This window comes from Homalodisca vitripennis, chromosome 1, assembly GCF_021130785.1.
Source record: "Homalodisca vitripennis isolate AUS2020 chromosome 1, UT_GWSS_2.1, whole genome shotgun sequence".
NCBI lineage: Eukaryota > Metazoa > Arthropoda > Insecta > Hemiptera > Cicadellidae > Homalodisca > Homalodisca vitripennis.
Genome location: NC_060207.1, coordinates 143,827,398 through 143,844,892, shown reverse-complemented (window position 1 = coordinate 143,844,892; position 17,495 = coordinate 143,827,398). Strand labels below are relative to the sequence as shown.

Genomic DNA, 17,495 nt, shown 5'->3' with positions numbered 1-17,495 from the left:
AGGAAAGAAGACGTCAGAAACGGTTTCTTTATTTTCATTGATCTGTCATGCCTCAGCGGTAATATTTTAAGAGTAGGTTATCTAAAGAACGATTTGAGCTATAGACTTGGAATATTGTATATTGTGTCACTCAGTGGGCTGGCAAAACCTTTATTCTGTTTGTCTGTTTATCTGTATATCTTTATCTCGAGAACAAAATATGCTATAGACTTAAAAGTTCTTATGAAGCTCCGTTTCTTTGTTTATTTCCAAGATGGAATGAAATGAGTTATTTACTTCCAAATTTTGCATGGAACTTCAGCGAAGCCTGCTAAGCAACACATGGTCTAGCGTATTCCTACCTTATTCCGTAATCCTACCGCCATGTTCTGCAATACACATGGAAACTAGAGAATAAATTCTAACATATTGTTATAACGTACAATTTATATTTATTTTATAAAGACTTGGCAAAGGCAATGAGCTGTATATCACGTTATAGAGTAATTTTATTGTTTTACATTTAAAAATAAATAAGAGTTATTTTCAAACTTACGTTTAAAATATGTTTTATTTTTATATGGTTACTAAGGAACATTTCTTTAACTGGTTTGCTAAAAAAAAACACATCTCAAATATTTTGACACCATTTTTATTTTTGTTTTATATGATTACTCAGCTGCGTGATTTATTCGAACAGGTAATTTTTCAAACACACAGCCCGAAAGTGCACTTTTAAAAACAATAATTTCTAAATTTTCCGAATAGGCCTTTATAAACCTCTCAAATATTAGACCCCCCTCCCTCAAATATTTTCCTGGTTACGCCACTGGTTTTAACTATTACGAGGCGATCTAAAGTATGGTCTCGAAGAAATAAAATGGTAAATCTAATATTATTAAGTCCTCAATTGGGAAGATAGTTAGGCTAGATGTTTTATAAGGATTAAGCTATTTATTAATGGTAGAATTCTTATACATCCAACAGTGTTTGAGTTTTCTCATAGTATGTACAAGTCTTTCATAGTAAAAGAGCGTTAAAAAAACAATTCTCTTATACTAGGAGAATATAAGAGCCTGCAGCAATAATAATATCCTTATAGGAATTATTTATACCTTTAAGAAGGGATATCACGATTTCTAAAATAAAAGTAAATAAACCGTATAAGCATAAGGTTTATTGCATATTTTTATAGAGCGAAATCCAACATAACCAACAGTACAGACAACTTTTAAATATAAAATTATAAATTAAAGGTTCCCTTTAATGCTACTACACAAATTGAAGAGAGCGGACACGCCAGTGATGACCTGAAGCGCACCAGAGGAAGGTTTTCTGAATTAAATAGGAAAATATAAAAATATAGTGGAGAAATACACGATTGCTCACTATATAATTGCGTTACTTTAAGAACAAGATAAGCATATTATATTTTTATGAATTGCTTAATAATTATAAATAAATTTGTAATCCTACATGTGAGAGTGCCTTTGTTTTTTTGTTTTGTTTCGATGTATGAACTATTCAACCGATTGCTCTGAAATTGTACATGGACATTCCTATTGTCCTAGGATGAACACAGTGATATTCTTATTTTACATTCTTCTTCAAAGTTATTATAAAAACCCGGTCTTCTGGGGCCACCACTGCCTACTGGAATATTGGTGCGGGTGCACTTAACTCTAAATGTGTCCATGGACTTAATCGAATCCGTATTACTTTGGATAAGTTTCCCAAATATATCCCAAATTATATCCCCGTGAACTTGATTTGCAGGTCTATAAGCGATATATCCGGAATCTTTGGTTTTAAAATTCAGAGAATCTAAAGTGAAGCCTAGGTAGTCATATTCGGTAGTACCGGCTTTCGCCTTTTCGACAATACTCCCAAAACCCTTTTTAATCCAATCAAGTTCGGACACTCCTTTGGGTACTGGGTTAAACTTGAAAACTGTTTCTGACCCATATGTTCTAAACCTTCTACAGTAGGTTTCACCGGTATGCAAAACTTTTACGGGATCCATGTTGTATGTAATTAGCTCTAAAATAATACAGCAAGCAGCTTTGATACAAGCTTTTGGAATAGGTGTTGACTGTTCAACGTCACGTCTAAGAATGACAAGAATGACAACGTTACGCGCTTAAATAAGTGTAGGAGCTGCGCATGCGCAGTAAACTTTTTTTACAGTGCACTGTGGTATGATGTAATAACCGAAATAAATTACACAAAACTTGATTATAAATACGACACACAAATAAATGAACGAAATCTATGTTGGGTTTGTCACTACGATACAAACACAGTAACACAACGAATCAACTTGTTCACTTTCAGAAAAACACAATAACACTGTATTAGATTTAAAGAAGCAATATTATAAACACTTTAAAAACACACACAGTGTAAAGGAGTTTAATGTATGTGATCGCTAAATAAAGTACAAGCACTTAATAAATTGAAAATGTAATAAAACTCCTATAAGCTAATTTACTTTTATAAAATTACTATGATAGTAAAAAAGCACTTAATAAATATAAAACACACTAACACCGCTGACTCACTCTAAGAAAGCGTCAATATAGCATTTAAAATTCAACCACTCGATAACACTGAGCAGAGCACTCAACACACGTCCTGCCTCTTTGACGTCCACTGAAAAACTAACGAGAGAGAAGAATGTTGCCGCTATTATAGGGAGCCGTCCAATGAGAGCTCTGGGACCACTTCAATAGGCTGAGATTCCATTGCAACAGTAATATATTAAAAAATAATATCTGGGTAACTAGGTAGGTAAGCAATGTTTTATTTATTTTATATTAGTAATTAGCGAGGTTTTCTTGTCTTGATATCGATATTATGTTGTGCAATATCAAGGAACAGAGCGACATAGGTCTTACCTCTTTGACGTCCACCTCCAGACTGACGAGACGGGGAAATCTCTGCCGACTGTGTAGAACACCGACCAATCAGAGTGCTTGGCGGCTATTTTAGACCAATCAGAGACGCGTTTATTCCGACCAATGAGGTCTCTTAAAATTGCGGTTGCAGCTGTACCGTTACTCGTCTGGGTTTTTACATGTAACCGCAAACCTCAATCATTGCGTCCGGTATGATTAACTAAATTCAAAGTATACGAAGCGGTATACGTTTTTGAAAATAGACTATAAATAAGTTAAAGCTCTTTACATCACACTCGGGAGAAAAATTAAAACTTATTACACACCGAATGCAGTACCTATGTATTATTCCCACTGTATTCAGGATGGCAGATATCCCGTGCTGTACTGAAGATGTTATAATAGTTATTAGTTGTAGAGAATGAATTATCAGAGTCCGAGGATGCAGGTAACCGCAAACCGCAAACTGTCCGTTACGAGCAGTGTCATGAGCCGGTGCAATGGGTAATGGTCGAGATTTCATAAAGTGCTAGTATAGATTATAATATAAACATTAGTATAACGCGGTCTCGAGACGATTGGACTAATACCTCTGTATGCGTCTCTTTATAAATAAATTAAAGTAAGGGAACAGCTAGGAAACCAGAGTGAGGTATGATGGGTCTTTAGATGTCCAAGTATAAGCGACATATATAATTACACACGGTAAAGCTTAAATTGTATGGGATGGTACTCCGTATTAAGCTACGCTCGCTTGATATTATGAAAATGAGAGCCTGGCCGTTAGAAAGTGATGGTGTATTTAATGTGGTAAAAAGTTGGAGTGCCGTAAAGGGAGGCGTGGGTTAAGTGAAAACAAAATACTTGATTAATATGGAAACTAAATGTCTAAGCAGTAGTTGAAATAAATGTATGGTGCTTTGTTAATAATGAAATACGGTTCTTTTAATTACCGTTTAAGTCTGCTTGAGAGTTGGGTCCCGGAATGAAGTGATAGACATCCAAGTGAAAGGTAACAGAAATTAGGGTCCCGTGATGGGTTGCGTGGGATAAGAGTATATGAAGTACTTCGTAGACATTAGGTGTCCAGGTATTGAAACATATGCACGGGCATTGATCGGCAAATAGTAGTCGCTCAGAAGGTACGCCTCGTGTTATAAGCTGTTAGCTTGAGACTAGGACCTCGGGATGAGAATATCCTGTTGGGAAAGTACTCGGTAAATATTTGCATTACACTTTCAGGTAATGTATGAATATTTGTCAGTAAAATTAGAGTGCCGTGTTAGGCCTGGTGTTTTATAATGGGGACCTCAGTATGTTAGAAATTGAACGAAATGCAAGTTTGAACCCTACGAAGGTAAGGCTAACTAAGATTGTGCGATATGCTCGGTAAATACTCGTATATGGAGATTAATACGGTAAAGGTGTTAACTATATGTGTGGGAACCAGTACAGGGTATTAATGGTGGGAAGACAATTTTCGAATGTGACGCTACGCGTAGTAAACACTTTAGAGTGTGGAGTCGTGGAGTATGTGTAAGGGCTAAGAGACGTGGTGTACGACATATTATATGGATGCCTGTTGGACTTTGTGGATACTAGTCGGTAATGTGTAGGTGGTCTAAATTGGGTATGGGTGATACCTCTGGGTAGGAGTACGGGAGGCAATTGGAAAGTGTTGTCCCGTCAGTGTGAGGGTGAGAGCCTGAAGACGCTAGGGTACACGAGAGAGATGGGAGGCTATAGGCGCATACACGCGTAAAGGTCGGGGAGTTAGAAATCATAGTATGTGCAATATCCGTAGTTAAGAGCCGAGGTATGGGAGACAATAGGAAAGTGTGAAGCCTCTGCAGGATCCGTTAGAAAAGTAGGTCTTAGCATGTCCAGGAGACGGGCTATTGCAGGCCTATGTGGTACATTGGTCGGTAAAATGTAGATGATCAAAATCTGGGTATAGGCTTTATGCCTGACTAGGAGTGGAAAGTGTGGGGCCTCAGCAGGGTGCAGATGAGGGCCGAAGACGCTTGGGTACACGAGAGAGGTGGGAGGCTATAGGCGTATACACGCGTAAAGGTCGGGGAGTTAGAAATCTTAGTATGTGCAATATCCGTGGTTAAGAGCCGAGGTATGGGAGACAATAGGAAAGTGTGAAGCCTCTACAGGATCCGTTAGTAACGTAGGTCTTAGCATGGTCAGGAGACGGACGATTGTAGTCCTACTCGATACATTGGTCGGTAAAATGGTAAAAATCTGGGTATAGGCGTTACGCCTGACTAGGAGTGGAAAGTATGGGGCCCTGGCAGGGTGCGGATGAGGGCCGAAGACGCTTGGGTACACGAGAGAGGTGGGAGGCTGTAGGCGTATACACATGTAAAGGTCGGGGAGTTAGAAATCGTAGTATGTGCAATATCCGTGGTTAAGAGCCAAGGTATGAGAGGTAATAGGGTAGTGTGAGATTTCTGTAGCGACCATTAGAAATGCAGGTGCAGGTCCAGGAGACGGGCGATTGCAGGCTTATGTGGTAAATTGGACTGTAAATTGGTCAAAATTCGGGTAAGAGCGATACGCTCGGCTAGGAGTACTGGAGGCAATCGAAAGGTGTAGGGTCTCGGCAGGGTGAAAGCACACGGTTAAAATTTTGTATGTCGACATTCAGGATAAGAGGTAGGCGGTCAGAGTACCGATTTGGGTATAAGTTGGAACCCTGTGAGGGACTGTTCAGGTGTGGGTCTGTAAGAGACGGGGGGTATAGATGGGCGGCTAGGTCCTGGAGTGGAGTGTTATAAATAACAGTGTGGGCAATATATGTGGTTAAGAGCCCTAAGTATTGGAGGCATTTGAAATGTTTGGGCAGGGGCCGTTAGAAATGTGGGTGCAGTTTTTCATACACTCCGGTACTCGAAAAGATGGGTGACGGAATATGTCGTGCATGGCCGGTAAAGGTTAGGCGGTCAAAATCCGGGTATAGGCGTTACGCCAGGCTCCGAGTACGGGGGTAGTAGGATAGTGTCGGACTCCGGTAGGAGCCATCAGATACGCGGGTGCGGGTGTTAAGACTCTCAGGTACTCAAAAAGGTGAGTGTCAATAGGCGTCGACACGGGACCTGTGGACGGGTGGTTAAGCAGTACGGAAAGTCAGAGGTGTGTGACAAACAGGAAGTCTAGGTTGAGATAAGTCGCCGGAAACAGGAAGTCTGTGGTTAGGAAACACCGAAATGTATCTCCCATAAGAGACAATGCTAAAATATCGCCATAAGAGCCCGTGTTAAAATAACTCCATAAGAGCCCATGTTAGCGCTCAACGCGCGGGAGGTCTACTTATTAAGATATCACATGTTGCATAGTATAAATATAGCATTTCATCATTTTTGTGATGTTGTAGAATATATTTTTCCATTTATAACATTCCAAATACATTCAAAAATATGAATGCAGACACTTAATAACACAACTAGGAACTGCCGAGAAGAATTATATTATTAAAAGTATGAACTTCTGGGCAAGGGTGGACTTGTGTGCAGTAGCTACTATGTTGCCAAAGAAAATTTTTTAATGTTATAGGACGCAGTTAATAGTTAAGACTTGGTTATTAAGAATAACAGTAACACCAGTTTAGAAAACGTTTATTTAATTTTACAAGCCACTTTTCTTAAGTTTACGTAAAAAGGAGATAATAATTGCAAATAACTTGTGTGCATTAAAAGAGATCATCTTAACTTACAATAACGCTATGCTGAACTCAAATCTTTGAGGAAGATGAACAAGAAAGATAAATTTACTCTCCATAAGATCTCTCCATAACGAACAGAACTAGTTTTATGTTTTAAAGAACATTTAGTGCAGATTTAAAGAAAACCTTTTTTAAGAAAATTCTTCAACCTTCTACAATGGAACAATACATTTTAGCATAACGTTTCTTTTGTTTCTATTACATCAAATTGTACTTTTTGAAACTTTAATTTCTTTGCTCTTTACTTTATTCGTATGTAAACGTAGAGCATATTGGTTGTGTTATGTCTGCAGAGAAGATGTGATGGACTTGAAAGCTGATGCGACGCTGTCCTGGTCAAAAGGACACTGAGAGAATACCTCGGCACAATTATGTCCACTGTTGCCAATTTTCACCGCCTTCTCCAGACGAGATCCCTCCAGCAGAAAACTTATCAGCGGGTTCCTGTAACAGTCAGAAGATAATTGGCCTTGTTCTAGAATACGTGTATGATAATGACTTCGCTGACATTGCAAGTCTATAGCTCATTCCATTCTCGAGACGTCCTAAGGACAAATAACACACGTACAACCATACAGAAAACATATTCACATTATCCAGAAGGTAAATAAACTGATTCCCCGTCAGTGGCAGCCTACTGAGCGAAAGACTTCAATGACTCTCATACAAATCCCCAGAATGGACATGCGCCACCATAGCACTCATTCTTGACTACGCATCAATGAAGTTGAATGCAAAATTTAAAATAAACATAATATTAATATTAAGTATACATAATAAAATCTTTTTCTGACAGATTGTTGGCTACATGTGTTACTATCTGACATATTAAAATAGTCCTTCAGGCCCAGTTGGAAAAAAGTAGGTAGATACTTTTTCAACAAAAATATTTGTAATCTATTGATATACTGACTGACATATAGTCAGTATCTCAAAAAACAGTTAGATTTAAAAAACCATAACAATAAGGTTTAGGAAAAGATACAACCAATCCAGAACACTTAAGAAGAGAGAAACTTTTTCTCCATTTAAGTTATAAATAACGGAGTTGTGAGTCCTCACCACTCCGCGAACCGAGGACGACTATCAGCAGTCAAAAACGCGTTCATCGTAAATAATGTAATGTTTATGCATTCAGTACCGCAGTGAGAATTATATAATAAATATTTATATATGTCTTATGGGTGACCATGATGGCATAGAAAAATCGCAGTAGCCTATAGATAAATTTTTATACAAACTGAGTACAATTATACGTCTATGACTCCGGGAGTTCATGCTGTGCAGATATGTCTGATAAATGCTACCATGAGGATAATTGCAATAGCCTCTGTAGTAAAAACTACCTATATATTACCTGTTAAAAGAAAATATATGTATTACGACAGTAAAGCGCTGTTCGATGATACGATAACGGTTATTAATATAAGATTAAATGAGACATTTTGGCTGAGTAAGAGTTAATGTTGGAGGGTGAAGTAGCAGAACATGCATTAGGCTCACTTCTAATTATTATATCCTACAATAAGCTGTCTAATATTCTCGGTTACACACTAGACATTGGCAGGGCCGCATTTACAAATTCGGCGCCCCTAGGCCTACAGACCAAAGAGCGCCCCTCCCAGAGGACTCTGATTACACTGACGTAGAAATCCAGTAAATTTCTTAATTACGTAATTTTGATGAAAGATAATTACAATAGTATATATATATATATATATATATATATATATATATATATATATATATATATATATATATATATATATATATATATATATATATATATAGGAGTGTTTTGAATAAATAAAAGCAATGAACCAATGAATGAGTCAACGTAACGTCGCACCCCGGACCTAGTTGACCTTGGCCACCCGCCCCGCCGAGCGCCAACACCACCCACCGCCGCAACTTTTTTCTTTTGTGTACTATAAAATTTATGCGCCCCCTAAAATTTTGCGCCCTAGGCCTGGGCCTAGTGGGCCTATAGGGAAATGCGGCACTGGACATTGGTAGCTGAAGATGTGAGGGGAAAGTGTCCGAGAAAGGAAAAACAGAGATGAACGCGTTGAACACATACGATGGAGATAATGTAGTATTCGTCCAACCGAGTATAGCCTATGACCTTTCTGGTAACTATAACAAGTACACTCACCTGGTAGCAGAAGAGAATATGTTGGAGGAGGAAGAGCCTGAGGAGGGCTGCATGAAGGAGCATAGGACCCGTTCTAGACACACGGTGGAATTGATGTTATGTTCGGCTAAGGCATTGTCCACTCGAGAGATCATTTCCGTCAGACCAGACGTGACGTCATCATCTGAGGCACATGGAAATCTTCAACAAGCTTATAATCCATCATTGAAAAATGTATTAAATTCGTCCTTGGATTTATTTTTGTCTAAACAATTTTACGAAGTCGAAGGCTATCTAAACTTCAATTTTAAATTTTAAGATTATTTCTCTTCTACGATGCAGTGTTGAGAAACTGCATATTTAGTGCACGTGTAATAAATAACTTACAATCTGAATACGCAATAGAAGTAATAGGTATGTACAGTAACTCCGTGTCTTACTTCTGCCGTAGTGACTGTATGGACTGCCCGAGTAGGAGAATATGTGAAGGAGTTTGGGTACCAGCAGAACTACTCCCAGGCCCAGTACTGTTCCCAGAAGTACGCCACCCAAGTCCAACTTGATGGGACTGTACACGCCCGGGCTTGTTGTAGAGTAGCCCTGAAAGCGATAAACGTATTGCAAGAACATTCTGATGGTTACGTATGATAAATACATATATGAATAAACAATATTCCTGTAAAATTTAATACTATAAGAATAAAAAGAAAAAGTTAAGATTAGAATATTGTTTAAGTATCATCATATCGTATTTGATTGGTTGTGCATTAAGGTTGTCCAGTTTGTTAGAGAGTTATTTGATTTTTAGAAGAGTTTTTTTAACGAATAAGAGTAAAATTTAAACGAGAGGTCCCTTAAGTATTAACCTCGATTATAATTTCAGCTATGATGTATTTTTATTTACAGGCACCTATCTACATTAAGATTTAAACATCTATAACTAGAATAGAATATATATATATATATATATATATATATATATATATATATATATATATATACACACACACACACAATCTATTCATTTCTTTTATTAATGATTTTTATTGTTAACATGTTTGTAATGTCTGCCTTTTTCACTTAATGTATTTCCCATGATTGTTATTGTATTTAATATTTATTGTTTGTTGTATATGGTTGCAAAATGGTTGTAAATTTATAAAACTCAGAATTGGTGCAAATTGAAAATTTAATAATTTTGATCACACAAATGTTGAATCTCAAACATTATGTAAGCCATAACTACCATGAAAATTTGCTTGATAAAATATTTTGAACGTGTACTGCTGCATGTTATATATGGATTTTTAATTAGAGCCTATACTGGTTTCTGTATTACATTTGTAAACACAAAAATACATTACTTTACAAAATATTAGCTCTTAAAGAAAATTACGGCATGCAGTATTAACTACAACTTAAAACATTACATTAATAATAGTCATGCAATGAAGATTTTTCTTTTAGATTGTAACATCAAAATAAATGTAAATTTCCTTTCTGGTTTTAAATATTAATATATATATTTAAAAATGTATGTTTATATAAGAAAAGCTATATATTCAATGTAAAATAGAATAAAACAAAATAGTATTGCAAAGAGGATTTGAATTACAGTGGAAACTTTCCACTAATGGTAATGGGAAACTGTGATTTATGATTAAACCACATTAGGGATCAGACAGATGTTGGTTGGTGAAAATCGGCATGTGAATCATAGTTGTGAATATCTCAACACATTTTTTATCAAGCCTAGATTTTTACAAAAAAGTATTGTGTTTTTTCCATAAAGCTTGTTATTAGGCTGCAAACTAGATAGTGTTCCTACAAATACAGATGTTACCGTACACTGCCGGAGGTGCCGGTGTACAGAGGGAACCCGAGGCGCGGCTGCTGAGCTCTCTCGCTGTTACCAGAGGCCACAAAGTTATCCTGGACTTGGCTCTCCATCGCCACTCGGTCCTCAGGACTCGGCTTGAAGTACTTGACCGGATTGGGCAGGACACCTCTGCAATCCAGGACTTAGGTCAATTTGGTGTAACTCTTTTCATTTAACATTGATAAAAAATGTGAAAAACACCAAATCTAGTCATAATTAGAACAAATACGTTCCTAGTTCAAGAAACTCATAATTGGAAAAAATAAAGAATTTAATGTTTTTTATCACAAAAATGAAAAAATGATTATGCTAATAATAGCTATAACTATGAAATTATGATCAACCAACTGCACGTTACTACAAACCTTTTGGGAATCCTTCGTTTAAGAGTATTCGAAAATGCAAGGTTGTCGAAATAACCTATACGGCTGTTTAGTACTATTAACACTAGGCCTACCACCGTCTATTTAAAACTCAAATATTTCAAATTTATTGCATAGAGAAAGGTATTATTAACTTTGGAAAATTTTAGAAATATTTTATACTTATAGTGAACGATAACGTATAATTTATGTTTTTAAACTTCATTACAGCGAAATTCGAAATTGGAGAAATACATTTACTTTTCACGTTCAACCATTCCAGTACCTGTTCTTACGAGTTAAACCAGTTCTTAAAGAAATTAAATCACTGTGGAAAGGTAATTCGGGTATCTAAAAAGATCAACTCAACAAAGTATTCGTGTGCGTGTGTGTGTCCATTCTTAATTTATATACAGGGTGTCAATTAAGTCTGGAACCTCTTTTTTAATTTTAAAACCACAATTTAAAAAAATACCAAAGTTCACACGTGCTTACTGGTGATAGTAACGCACATATCTGCCCAATTACCGACCAGATAATCCCTTTGGGGGACGGTCCACAAGGAGTCAGACAAAATTCTTAAATAGCAGCATAGGTCAAGTTTGGTATCAAATTAAAGGTCTTACTTAGCAGAGTACAATGCCGCAAACCGGACTTAAAAAAGGTGGATTCATTCAGTAGTTATAGCTATTTGAATTTTAAAACAATTGAACAATGTAAATTAATAAGTATTACAAGTAAACACCAATTTTTAAGTACCTGTGATCAAAGTAAGTGTTCAAAATGTTCCCCTACCATCATCTGACAATGTAGTAATCGCTTACAGTAATCGACTTAAATTGCTTACATTACTTTAAAAAAATGTTAATTTTACTTAGGAAATTATGTGTTTTTATTTGAGGTCTTTTCTCATAATTTTACCGCTCATGTCAGTGCAGAAGTACAGATATATACTGACCCGGGAAGTTGGCTGTACACATCGGTCAGGGCGGCTTGTGTAGCAGCTATACAGACACAAATACAGAACCAGCTCTGTTGATGTATCACCTTGGAACAAAATCATACACATTTATAATAATAATTAATTAATATTTTAAATATCACACCGTATCTAACATACGCTGGTATGTTCATCTGTCATAATCCAGTGTATTTTATTTAATGATAATAATGTTTTGTTAGGTCAAATGTATTTTTGTTCATTATTATTTATTTGCCAAAGTACTGGGTCCCACGGGAAAAAGCTACGCTGAGATCTCTCTACTTCCAACTTGTATTTTACCCATCTCAAACATTGACCAGTCCTTTTTATGCAATAACAAAACAATATTGTTATATTAATTTTCTTAAGAATTAAGAAGGTTTGTTATCATAGTTAGTACAATTTTAGCCAAAGGTATTATTTTATTTTAACTATTCTCCATATGGAGCTTGTAGCAGTTATTAACCTACCACGCCGCTAGAATTTTATTTATTTCGATTCAGTGTCTAATATGTTCGATGCACAGCCAACATATAGTAAGTTAGTGTTTTAAACGAGTATAAATCAAATACCATGGGCTGACTGACCTATCACATTCCCTCAAAAACTATAAGGTCAAAACCATGAACCTTGGCCTAAGAATTCTATTAGACTCTAGATGTATACTACTAATAAAGAATTTCGAAACCTTCGCCACGTAAGTGGTTAAATAATTAAAAACTAAGTTGATGTGCATATTGTCTACATCTATTTAGACGAATATGCTGACACACCAGCTTACAATATTTTGCCATGAATCTAGAAAACCACACTCGCAGGGCGAGGTCCGGGAGCCTTATCTGGGATTTTTTAAATCATTAAATGCAGTACTTCCAAACTAATAAAAGGAGGACCGTGTGGTCGAAAAATATTCTGCATTTATCGCGTTATGAAGCGTAGTCATTATGTTAAGCGTGCAATTTTGTAAATAACTAACAAATGTTATATTTTTAACACACATTAAATTAAGTAAGTTATGTTGATTTACCGTAACCAGTAGCTGTTCGTTTTAACAAGCAACCGTCAGACTGCTCAGGGCGGTGTTGCCTGGTAGTGACAACAAACTAACACAGTACTGATGGCGAGAGAAAAGAAGAGACCTGGATTCTGGCCTATCTGAAATTTGCAGGCGTTACTACTAGTATGTTGCCGCGCCCTGTTTCGTAATTCCATTATTGTTTCACTGTTCCATTGCTAGGATAAACAATTCGCAGGGTTGGCTATGGGGCGAAGCGCCTGAAATTACCGGGCGGCAACACACTAGTACACAGCTGTGCGCCGGCACGGGCCAGGTCTCTTCTTTTCTCTCGCCAACAGTACAGAACTGCTCAGAGCTCGGCAACTCACTCGCTATTGTAACAACAGACACGTCGTCGGGTCTACTGCAAACTCTTTGTACCGGTTACCTGTCTGTACAGAGAGAATAAGTTACCGTAAACTGAAAGTACCTGGTAGGCTACAGGTTACTACACGATACAGATATTTTACACGTTTGCCGTCGTTCCCTGTACAAAGTACTCTGACTAGTTTAGCAGTAATAGTAACTGGACTTGTACCTGTACCATTTTAAAAGCACCCTGTAACGTATGGGTCCAAATCAGTACGAGTACATTTTGTAATCGGTTATTGAAGTACCGGGTACGGGTAGAAGCCAGTAGAAATAGTAAGAACTAACCTTAATTTCGTGGTTGCTGCGTGACAGTGAAATTCTAATATTTAGGTTTTTCTAAATGTTTCATTATTATATGTGCAGTACAAGGTTTGAATTTATATATTTTATTGTGATTTATTTCAAAGTTGCAATATAAATATTATGTTTAGTCGAAAATGGAGGAAAATTATAGCAGATCCATATGTAATATGGTCCTTGCACACTCCATACCAAGTATTCACATTATTTCTCCAGATTATCAGTTTCAATTTCAAAGACAACAGTTGCCAGTCAAATACATGGTTTCTATGACTGGAGTTGGTTGAAGGAGCTCGTGTTTCTCCCAGGGCCAGATATATAATATGGCTTGCTCTAGAGTAAGCTCACTTGGCAGCATAGTGATTCTGCAACGCGACAGTCGCACACAAATGTCATACAGGGAAGTTTTAAGACGACAAACTTACAAATATTTATGTCGTATTTATGATACTACAGTAATACATTACCAAGTTTATTACAGTATACAATACACAGTAATAGACGTCGTATAGCAAAGGAAGTGACACAAGTTTTGATTCCGTAGCAAAGCACGGGTTTTCAACAAATAAAATGTAATGCGGGTTATATCGACATCTAAGACTAACTAGCTCCACTCGTCAAAAGTATTCTTTAAATACTGTCGTTAGTAAACTTAATTTTAAATTAAAGTCCTATAACAAAAAATAACATAGCTTAAAATTGTAAACTACATATGGAATGGTACATAAATTTTACCGCTAAACCATAACCGGGAAATTTATAGTTAAAATTTAGAATACCTGTTTAAATTTACTTTTAATATATATACTCTTCTAAGTAGGTAAAAGTTTATAGAAAACAAAGAAACCAGTATTCATGTTTTAATTTTTAATTTTTAATTTTCGATTTCCCAAAACCCATCATCAGAAACACACAGATTAGATAAACAAACAAACAGAACCCAAACCAAGAATTAAATACATAACAAAACACTTTTAACAAATAAATATCATAAAAAACAAGATACTAATCTGCTGTATGTAGAATATTTGTAAATGTTTACATAGAACTAAAAATGTATATAAAAAAGGAAAAGAGAATACCTTAATTAAGTTCAATCCATCTGGTTGCCTCAATTTTAAAACTAATTGACGTAAGATTTCAACATTTCATAAATTGGTCAGATTTGTACTTTGTTTGGAATTTTACTCCAAATGCTAAATTCCTTTTAGGTTGAAGCAATTTTATAATTTATTTTGATTGTGTTGAATAGCATGTGCAGATAATGGCCTCATAATTTTGATGAACAACGTCAAACAAATGTTTGAGCATTCTCACTCTTAATGGAGTGATAGTTGTTACAATGTATATGTACACACACACACACACACACACACACACACACACACACACACACACACACACACACACACACACACACACACACACACACACACACACACACACACACACACACACACACACACACACACACACACACACACACACACACACCTCTGACTTCAGAGAACAATGTTATTTACGTCTATATTGAATTTGACACAAATGTAGTCTGTGAGAACAGTGACTAGTTTGGATATTTCACCACATACCGATGTTACAAATCACTCAAGGCAAACATCGCTCACCATCTGAATGTAAATTACACGCATGATGTGTCAGTTACACACACGGTGTAATTTTACAATACAAATAAATCAATTGACTAATACAATCATGATAGCTAATAAAGGAACAAACTGTACAGGCGCTCACCATACTTGCGACGGCAGCACGACTCTGGACTGAACTGAAGCAACGTGCAGCTACTAATTTGTATATATTTATAAGACCTGAGAGTTTTCACTTTCAACATTGTTGTACGCGGACCACGGAGAGGACAATATGCGGGGGACTTCCGCCCGGCCACGGCCGAGAGGGCGATAACTCTTCTGCGACGTTGTGTCACAGATTATAATCTTACGGCACTCCGAGATCTGCTTGCTTCCTCGTCACCAGCACCTGGGATGTCAATCAGACTTCTTCATCCCTTAAAATCTTCTGATCTTGTCACTCATCCTTGTGTCAAATATTGAATGTTTAATATCCTTAACGGCAGATCATCATTCCAACCACCCTGAATGATTTGTCATACTTATGTCCTGCAATTTCAAATTCATTGCAACTTCTTTTCAGCCGTAGGAAGCATATTCATAATGACATTTTGTTGGCTGAGCATTTTCGAAGCCTATAACTGGAGGGGTAGGGAAAAACTGTCATATCTTATGCCTGTCCGCACTAATCTAGAGAACTAAATTGCAAAAAACTTGAAATCTTGCATGAAACATCATTTCTATATAGGCAACATCGAATTTGATGATGGTGCATGTCTCTCCATTGGATTTGGCTAAGTATCAGTGGACAAATTTTACATTGGTCTTATGGTCACGCTGGCAACAATAAATAAATATATAAAGAAACTGAGTACAATCATATCATGCAGCCTAACAATTCGTAAAGAAAGATTTAATCTATATACTTTAAATTTTGCGTGAAACTTCATTTCTACATAGACAACATTTGTAATGTCCATCCATGTGATTTATCTGAACATCATTAAAGCACAGCTCTCAGTAGGCTGATACAATTTGTCTTTTGTCTGCCCGGGAATGTATAAATGTCTATTTTTTATGATTGTCTTTTCTTGACTTCGCCTATAAAAATAAAGATCTCATTGGTTCATAGTCTGTCCGTCACAGGACTTAAAATTTTGCGAGAAACCTCAGAAAACCTTTGTCACTCGAAAGTGTTGTGACGTACCTTTTAACGATAATGTTTTATCAATACTGCCAATAAGATTTGAGCAACTTTCATTTACCTTAAGCCAAATTTATATGCACACAATGAGTAACTTTCGATAACAGAAATACGATACATGAAAAATGATGGCTATCGAATGATTGATTATAGAACATTTGTTACAGATTTAAATACATATACATAATACATATTTTTTATAAGAATATTATTAAATAAGATATTATTATTATTGGACAAATGCTTGAGTTTTTTATTTTACATGTCCATATCACACATATTACTTACTGTGAAATAACATTAATAAATCCAAAAGAGAAATTTAGAAATTTATTGTTTTAAATATTCTATGTTTACTGAAATGAATAACATAAATAATAATAAACCAATACAATAGAGTATCGAAGGACCCGAGAAAACGTACCGATAGTCTTACCGAACAAAACAAAATCAAAATGTAATAATTACGGTGCAATAATGAGCGCCTTCTACCTGATGCCCACATCACCGATGCGCCGTACTGCGTACATTGCATACCAACTAGGCGCATAGTTCATTGATGTTTTTGCCATGAAAACTTTGTTGTCCTTTAACTTTTTGATCCTAATCAATCAATACAGCTCTTCCCTGGAGCATTGTGAACTTATATACCAAATTTAAAATCTTTAGTATCATTCTATCGAGACGTTCTACCATCACTGACAAAGATACAAAATTGTAATAGATAGTTACTTAATGATCTTTTACGAAAAGAAATTAAATTAAATAGGTACCCTACAAAAAGTGTTTGTATCAATTAAGTTTTTCCTAAGGATGGATGGAGAAAAGCATGTTTCAAAAATTTCTTCTATACTCTTCAGCCAAAACGATTCAACCCTATCTTTTCGAGGCTATACTTTTGTTGATTTCGATTAGTATAAGTTATGACAAATGACTTTAGATCAAATAATGTAACTCTCAAACAATACATTTTTATCATACTTAACACAGTTCATTTGTATAAATAA

General features: G+C 36.1%; 2 protein-coding genes across 2 annotated transcripts in view; both read right to left on the bottom strand.

Annotated features, from left to right (window-relative positions):
• Window positions 1–2,893, bottom strand: part of LOC124372752 — a 35,409-nt gene extending 32,516 nt beyond the window's left edge. Inside the window, exon 1 of the mRNA XM_046831167.1 lies at window positions 2,877–2,893. The gene's annotated coding sequence lies outside the window, so the exon portion shown is untranslated. The remainder of the gene's footprint in view (window positions 1–2,876) is intronic.
• A 3,590-nt stretch (window positions 2,894–6,483) lies between these two features.
• Window positions 6,484–15,583, bottom strand: LOC124355180. The gene is made up of 6 exons (XM_046806185.1): window positions 15,448–15,583; window positions 11,940–12,028; window positions 10,589–10,748; window positions 9,181–9,340; window positions 8,762–8,924; window positions 6,484–7,050 (listed from the first exon to the last, which is right to left on the bottom strand). The coding sequence occupies exons 1-6, from the start codon at window positions 15,448–15,450 to the stop codon at window positions 6,888–6,890; spliced, it is 738 nt and encodes a 245-aa protein (XP_046662141.1). The 5' UTR covers window positions 15,451–15,583; the 3' UTR covers window positions 6,484–6,887.
• Between the last annotated feature and the right edge of the window lie 1,912 nt (window positions 15,584–17,495).

Excerpts from the sequence above, each read along its gene's own strand:
- LOC124355180 (XM_046806185.1), bottom strand. Across the intron at positions 9,341-10,588 it reads ACACCGGCACCTCCGGCAGT|GGCTACTCTACAACAAGCCC; the intron begins GTACGGTAACAT and ends TATCGCTTTCAG. Across the intron at positions 7,051-8,761 it reads ATATTCTCTTCTGCTACCAG|GAACCCGCTGATAAGTTTTC; the intron begins GTGAGTGTACTT and ends TGACTGTTACAG.